This window comes from Mus pahari, chromosome 20, assembly GCF_900095145.1.
Source record: "Mus pahari chromosome 20, PAHARI_EIJ_v1.1, whole genome shotgun sequence".
NCBI lineage: Eukaryota > Metazoa > Chordata > Mammalia > Rodentia > Muridae > Mus > Mus pahari.
The window spans coordinates 39,751,249-39,759,695 of record NC_034609.1 but is presented as its reverse complement, the minus strand read 5'-3'; the positions used below and the strand labels follow the sequence as shown (position 1 = coordinate 39,759,695).

Here is an 8,447-nt window from a genome sequence, read left to right as displayed (position 1 = left end):
CCTTCCCAGACGAGCCCCCAGACAGGTCCGCATGGAGCCCTGGCATTTGCAGTGATGCCATCTGTGCTTGCCAGAGGTTTCACACCACTCTGTCTCAAATGGGGCTTGAAAAAAATTGACTGGCCCCCACAGAAGGAAGTGGCTTGATCGCTTAGCCACGCATCTGCTCATGAGCTCTGGGTGGGCTGGGAAACTAAAGACGGGTGACAGATTTAGGACTCAAATATTACTTCTGGCATATTTTAAAAGCACATGCAATTCTGTACCTTCTGAAAGCAATTTTGGAGGCTGTGGAGGGATCTGACATGAGTGCCCCAATAAAGGGCATGTGTGCCAATTCCAAGAACATATCCAGACCACATCAAGCTCACAAACCTGATGTCTTAAGGACACCTGGATTTGGCTCAGGTGAAATCCTTACCTGAGGAACCAGGGGCTGGGGCAGGTGAGCTCTCTAGTCCTCTCCAGCTTTGAAATCTTGCAAATCTTAGGTGGGACAGGACCACCTTCCCCATTAATGGGTTTGTTCGCTTTTTGAATTCTAATGAGATCTTGTGTGTGCTGTATTTATCAGAAGATAGTTCCCGAAGCTGTCCAGGAACCGATACGTACTGTATGATGGTACCCGGCCTTCATTGGGATGAAGGAGGAGGAAAACTCTTTGCTTATGACAAGGGTCTCAGCTGAGCAGTCTGTAATCATACGGTGCACTACCTTTGCTTTTTACTCCCTTGCACAGATTTTCAGTCATCTCAAAGTTAAAAGGTTATAAAAAAAAAAAAAAGGAGGGTGTAAAGCACATGTAGCCAAATGTAATTATTTACTCTGCATGGATGTGAGCATGCATGGAAACCTGCTATGTTTATTGCATTTTGTGAATGCTTTAAATATTTAGTAAAGACAAAGTTCTCTGGAGTTATTCTCAGCCTTGTGTGTATACAGCATTGCCCAACATCTACTCTTGGTTTCCTTAGCCAAGAGGCAGTAGCCTGAGGGATTCTGTGAAGGACAAAGCTATTGGGTAGCAGTGATGACCTCTATTGAGAACCACTCTTTGTTTCTCTCCCTGTTCCTTTTAACCTGGGAACAACCGATACTATAGTTTTTGTTTGTTTGTTTTTAATTTGTGTGTGTAGCACACATGTGCATGCTACTTAAAAACAGTGACATGTATAGCAGAAAATTTTTTTTTTATTATACAGCAAAAGTACAAGATCACAATTCAGTCAAAGGGGACTTAGGGAAACATGTAGAGCAGTTCCATTGTCAAAACAGGAGAGCACATCCTTGGATTCAATCAGGGTACAGTATCAGGGATTAGGGGAGGGGAGGGCTTCCAGGTATCATCACGAGGACAGGGTTGGCCACAGCAGGTCTACTCACATGGGTTCTGAATGACAATCAGAAGATATTCCTTATCTGGGGAGAAACATGAGGTTAATTCATTCATATTTACTCTACAAACACTCCAGCTAGTGTAGACAGTGGCTGCGCACCAGAATTCCCATGACCACTGGAAAAGTTTAAACACACAGACCTGGTGCAGCATTTTGTCTGTTGTCCCTGGGCATGGCTAATTGTGATGAGTATTATACAAGCAGTGTTCGTGTGCAGTAACAGATAAAACTTTACCTGTTTATCTGGTGTGGTAATGTGCTATCTGCTGGGTTCGTGACTGTAACACGATTATTCAGAAACACTGGGAACACAGTTCCTCCAGGGGAGTGACCCTGTGGCTGTGTCTTCCCGTAGAGCAGCTGGTCACACTCACCTCCTGGGGAGGTAAGGCAGACAGGCTTCGGATACACCTCCTACTTTAGCCCCAGGATAGGCCAATTCGGCCACTACCCAGAAAGTCCGTTTCCAGCATCCGTTTTGATAACTAGTAAGTGTACGGGGATAAAATTCAACTTGTTCAGAGGCCAAATTGTTTTTGGTAATTTCATACCACTTTTGAGTTTGGCTCTTCTGAATCAAACTTTGTTTTTGTCATCAAAGAGCTTTATACCTCACGTTGCATACTAAGATCCATTATCTCCACCAAGGTTCCACAATCCCCCAGTCTTTGAAACAAGGTTTTTTAACCAGTAAGACAGAAAAGCATTTTAAGGAGGAAGCGACATGTCCGGTTACCTGGGGCTACCATGATTTCGTGTTTCTTCGATCTGATCCTAAGAAAAGTCAGGTCGTTCTGGGGGTCAATGTCCCTGACTGTGCTCTTGGCTTTCATGGTCAGCTGGTGGAGAAGACCCGCATACTGAACCGTTGTGGAGTTGTCCAGGGTTGTTCGGATTGGAATGCCTATGATGAGATTTAATTTGGGGTTATTTCCCCCCCCCCGCCACTGTCCCCAATTGTAAACATGGTATATATATATATATATATATATATATATATATATATATATATATATATATATATATATATATATATATATATAAAAAACTACTGGGAGTCACTCATCCTTGCGAATGGCAGAAGACGGGTGGATGGTGGCTATTACCAGCTGGCATCAATTTTAGATTATTATTTGTCCTACCATCTTTTTGTCTCTATGTGGAGTCTTAAATATAGTTGAGTCAGGTTGTATTTACAGACTTGACTGTGGCTTCCCATCACTTAAGTGAGAACATGCTAGCTTCCTTTGTTGATAATGCCATTGACATTACCATTCATCTCTGCACACTCCTGTTCTATGCATATGTTGTAATAGGATCGGTGTATTACTTGGGCATTTGGTATTTTAAATTTTTAATAGTGAATGTGTGGTGAATATTTCACGCATAAATGGTCTGGAAGCTGTTAATTGATTATTTTAATTGTAATTATCTGTCTATGTATATCTCTATCTCTCTGCATTCTGCAAGACTTCCCACTTATGAAATATGTGGTCAGTAACATGGAATTTCTCTGCTTCTCTGAAACAAGAGCCACAAAGGGACAGCACTACTTAAGCCAGAGAGTCTACTCAGCAGGGGCATTCCAAATTTCTAACTCCTCCCACAGTGTTTTGCAAACCTTGAATTTTATGTGAGAAAAATATGGTAGCAAGGAGACTGACTTTTCTGGGAAGGTGTCCCTGGTTTATGCTTACTTTTTATTTAAACGTTATTAAATGTGGCCTCTTGTTCACTCTGTTGCAGTACTATATGAGAGTAAAAGAGATTAAATCTATTTAATTAAAAAACTCTAGCCAGACAAATATTGGAGTTTGAGTCAATCCAGTTCAGAGCCACCGAGCCCTGGTTGGGCCACCCAGTACAGTGCCTCTTATTCAGCACCTCGTTTGATGTTTTGTGCGTGTTATATCTGATTGAAGATAACCTCCATGTGGAGAACTACCACCCAGGCAGAAACTCCAGGGATTTCATTTCAAAGTGTGCCTTCACTTAAGGGAGGGACACATAACAAGAGTCTGTATCAGATCGTCGTCAAATTCCTTAAGCATCTGAATTAGGGCTGGTCAACAAAAATCCAAAGTGGCACTTTCCTTCATAAAACATAGCTGCAGAAATGAATGACAATGAGCCTTTTTTCAAAACTAGAGAATCACCATTGTATAATTTTATCAGTCTTCCTGAAACTCTGGGAGACTGTCAGTTTTGATTTTAAAGCAGATTTACTTTCCATCTCCTGAACAGAAAAGAAGAAGAGGAAGAGAAAAGAGGAGGAGGAGGAGGAGGAGGAGGAGGAGGAGGAGGAGGAAGAGGAGGAGGAGGAGATGGCCAAAGTTTTATGAGTCACCAAATGGCTGCTTGTGGACGTTGTACATCGTGGTGCGGAGCCTAGTGCGCACCACGATGTACAACGTCCACAAGCAGTGTCCATCAGAAGGAGGAGGAAGAGGAGGAGGAGGAGGAGGAGGAAGAGGAGGAGGAGGAGGAGGAGGAGGAGGAGGAGGAGGCAGAGGAAGAGGAGGAAAGAGGGTTTTCAGCATTCACAGGGCAACCTATTCTGTAGATGAGGCATCATACAAAACCATTAATTTCTGTAATTTTAGTTCTTGGTCACTTTCCCCAGAGGGAAGCCTGTTTTTTGTTTTTGTTTTTGTTTTTGTTTTTGTTTTTCACAGCCAAGAAGTCACAACACATGCATCTGTAGCCAGTGGGAGGCAGCAGTGTAGCAGGCACCCAATTCTAGAGAGACCTTTGGATGGGCAGTTTTTGTTTTATACACGGACAATCACTGAAGTCTGAGTGGCTCAGTGTCCGGATAAGAGGTAGAACCCAAATAAATTGTTCAAAGCATAGATGCGAATCAGAAGGTTTGGCAGTTTCCGTTGTCTGTTCATAATTTAGGCCAATTAATAACAGAGCCCACCTTTCTGGATAACACATGCACAACTGTGGGAACAGGATGCTTTCACTCTTGAAAGCAGACAGTCAAAAGGTCAGGGCTGGGGGTTCATCTCAGTGGCAAAAGTTGGCCTAACGAATGTAAGGCCTTGGCTTCTGTCCCCAGCTCCCCAGACCGACCGACCAACCAACCAACCAACCAACCAACCAAGAAGTCTTTAGTGGTCTCTTGCTTTGTACCAGTTAAAATTAATTTATAATTTATTATTAATTTGGGAGTGGTGGTGAATGCTTGTAGAGGTTCAGATAGGAATATGGTTGTGAGATTGAGGCCAACTCTTTTCTAAAAACAAAGCCAAAAATAATATTAGTGCGTGCATGTGTATGAAGTTCATGTGGAGGCCAAGGGACAACTATGAGTGTCACCTTCAGGGATGCTGTACACCTGCAGGACAGGCTGTGTTTCACTGACTTGGAGCTCCTAAGTGAGGGTATATCAGCTGGCCAGCAAACCCAGTAATCCTGTCTCTATCTCTCCAGTGCTGGGAATCTAAGTGAGCACCGCCACACCCACTGGGGACCAAACCCAGCTCCTTCTGCTTTCAAGGCTTCAGTCACTTCCTGCCTGAGAGACAATCACAGGTTTTAGTTTCTCACATAGACATCCAGGAATACTCAAAAGGTGATTGAAAACTACTTTGAGGACCCTGATATAGCAGCCTCTTGTGAGGCTATGCCAGTGCCTGGCAAACACAGAAGTAGATGCTCACAGTCAGCTATTGGATGGAACACAGGGCCCCCAATGGAGGAGNTAGAGAAAGTACCCAAGGNGNTGNNNGGGGCTGNAACCCTNTAGGTGNAACAACAATATGAACTAACCAGNANCCCCNGAGCTCNTGTCTCTAGCTGCATATGTAGCAGAAGATGGCCTAGTCAGCCATCATTGGGAAGAGAGGCCCCTTGGTCTTGTAAACTTTATATATGTATAGGGGAACACCAGGGCCAAGAAGGGGGATTGGGTGGGTAGGCGAGTGGGGGGGAGGGTATAGGGGACTTTGGGGATAGCATTTAAAATGTAAATGAAGTAAATACCTAATATTTAAAAAAAAGAAAAGAAAACTACTTTGAATTATCATTCATGAGATTACTATAATCCATGTTTAATTCTGTCCTTCCCTTCATCCTCCTCCTTCCTCCCCCCTCCCTCGTTCTCTCCCTCCCTCCCTCCATCCCTCCCTTCCTTTCTCCCTTCCTTCCTTTCCTTTCTTCTTTCCTATCTTTCCCCCTCTCTTTCTTTCTGTGGTACAGGGAGTTGGAAATCAGAGCCTCATGTTTGCAAGGTAAGCAATCTGTGGGTCTAGGTGGTATATCGCCTCAGCCTTGCCCTCTGTCTGTCTTCCATATTGGAATGTATGCATGAATCTAACTGTGCAAACAATCAGGAAATACTGACGACTGCTTTGTTCTCTATTTTCTTTTTCATCTAAGGACAGGCAGTTCACCACCTTGCTTCAAGAATGTATATTTGTGTGTATGGCCTGTATTTTAATAGCACCCTAATATTTTCATTTAAGACCTTTGGGAGATTGTTTGATTCAGAAATATAAGGCTAACTTGCCTAAGAGGCAGTTGAGGGTCTGCCTTGCTATACACGTGACCCACTTGTCCTCACGACAGGCATTTGGGCTGTTCTCAGTCTATGACTTCTATCAACAAGACTATGTAACCTGTCGTTGCATATTGGTTTGTTTTGGAAGGAGATGTTTCCAAACTGGAGTTCCCTGAACAGAACATATGAACGTTTTAAAATTTGGTAGTATTGGATTTATGGCATCACTCTGAAATATGAAATCTGTGGTCCTGGAAAGCTGGGAGTCATTATTTTGATTTGCCGTGTGCAAATTGTGGGTAGATTGTATTTCACAATAAAAGGAATCAGCTGTATGGCTGATAAAAATCTAATGATATTCAGACGATGAATTGTTGGATGTGTCAAGAATATTTAAGCTTATACATAAAATCTTATATGTAAAAGAATGTATGACAGCTTTGAGTGCTTGGGAGGTAGATATTTGCATAACGGTATTACAGTGAATGTTCTAAATGGGAAGCTAGAATGAATAAAGAGTCCACTGTCATCCAAACCTAGACCACTTGGAACCAACAAATCGGAGTAATCCTCTTGCTTGTCTTCAACAGGAAGCCTCTGTCTTAAAAACAAAGCAAAGGCTTACTACACAACCTGGCATGAGATGCCATTTGGATGAATAGACACTGTAGGCCAACTTAATTAACCACAAAGGCAAGCTGACGAAGATGTTAACTCATCGTCTACTAGTTTTTCATCCGCAACCACTGGCAGAGAACAGGAGGGTGGTAACTGTGTCCTAGGCAAGTGTCCGGGCCTTCTGAAAGGCTTCAGAAGCTGAACTGTAATAAAAGACGCCTCCAGCTACACTTGAGTACACTGTTGAGAGTGAGTGTTTTGCTAGACTCAGGTCATGCAACTTACACCATGTGCCATCAGGAAACACCCCTGCTCCTGCTCTGGTCATTAGCCATGTCACCAAAAAGATAAGCCCCTAGCTTAGATTTTGGGGGAGACTGTTAATTTGGTTTCAGGTAAAAACCAAGTTTCCACAACCCTTGAAGAGTGCCCTGAATCCTGACATGGTGTTATCCTAGTGGAAGTTAGAGGAAAGCTGATGGTGTTAAAAAAATAACATTTTGGCCAGGCGTGGTGGCGCACGCCTTTAATCCCAGCACTCGGGAGGCAGAGGCAGGCAGATTTCTGAGTTTGAGGCCAGCCTGGTCTACAAAGTGAGTTCTAGGACAGCCAGGGCTATACAGAGAAACCCTTTCTCGAAAAACAAAACAAAACAAAACAAATCAAAACAAACAAAACAAAACAAAATAACATTTTGTTGTTGTTGCTTTCAACCATCGACCCAGAGAAAATTTCACCAAGAAGTGCAGGAGAGCAAACGTGACTTCTAATTTTGCTGCTTGGGGAGCATCACTCTGACATCTGAACCTTTCCCTTCTCATTCTTTTTATGCATTTTGGGGGAGTGGAGGACAGGGCAGAGCATCACACACCTTAGGCTGGCCTCAAACTCTTTATGTAGCTGAGGATGACCTTGAACTCCTGATTCCATCTCCCCAGTTCTAGGATTACAGATATGTCTTTCCATGCCCTATTTATTCAATAGGACCCAAGGCTTCATTCATGCTAGGCAGGCACTCTACCAACGAGGGACATCCCCCACCCTCCCCCCACATTTACTTGGGGTATTCATTTGCACCTGGCTATAGAAATGATCCCCAAAACGTTCCCTGTTACTCCATCCCCTGAGTTTGGTCTTGGATCCGAGTCTTTTTTTCCCCTCCCTCACGGGCGTGATGTTCTTCGGATATCTGGTGCACGTCACCACCACGATGGGTGCTTTAGTAAGGCGCTGAAGTGAAACACATTAGTGGCATTGGCCCGGGTGCTACAGGAGATCGTCTGTGCTGGGCTGAGGCGTTCTCTGAAATTTAAGTCCCACCCTAAACTGCAGAAGATGGGCTTTGTTTGGAAAGAGGGTCTCTGTGGAGGCAACCAGTTAAAACGCAGCCACGCTGGATCAGGGTGGGCTGATCCGTAGGTAGAGCAGTGTAACAGGGCTGTAGGGTAACCTACTGAAGTTGGGTGGTAACAATGACTTTGCTACCACCAGACAACAGTAAGAGGTCAGGGGGCCTCCGGCCATAGAGTCCTCAGGAAGCATGAGCCAGTGACGTGCTGGCCGCAATTGCAATATAATTATAATTTCAGCATAATACATCCCAGCAGAGCTGGTTTTCCTTTTTCTTTCTTTTTTTTTTTTTAATGTGTGGTGTATATGTGTGCCCATGGGTGCATGTGTCGGCCAGAGGCTCCCACTGGGATCTTTAACCCACCAAGTTTACCTTAATTTTAACTGAAACGCTCTCTCAGAGAACTCGGACCTTACGAATTCATCCAGGTGCCTGACCAAGGAGCCCCAGAGAAGCTCCTGTCTCCTCTTCCTCAAACGCTGCTATCCCAGATGTTACACCTACTGCTATCCCAGATGTTACACCTACTGCTATCCCAGATGTTACACCTACTGCTATCCCAGATGTTACACCT

At 43.9% G+C, this 8,447-nt stretch overlaps 1 protein-coding gene across 1 annotated transcript in view; it reads right to left on the bottom strand.

Moving 5' to 3' along the window:
* Positions 1 to 1,174: 1,174 nt before the first annotated feature.
* Dynlrb2 (dynein light chain roadblock-type 2) overlaps positions 1,175 to 8,447 on the bottom strand; it is an 11,879-nt gene continuing 4,606 nt past the window's right edge. The window contains exons 3-4 of the mRNA XM_021220754.2: positions 2,134 to 2,301; positions 1,175 to 1,419 (exon numbers count right to left, since the gene is read on the bottom strand). Coding sequence (XP_021076413.1) covers positions 1,376 to 1,419; positions 2,134 to 2,301 — 212 coding nt within the window. The 3' untranslated portion in view covers positions 1,175 to 1,375. The remainder of the gene's footprint in view (positions 1,420 to 2,133; positions 2,302 to 8,447) is intronic.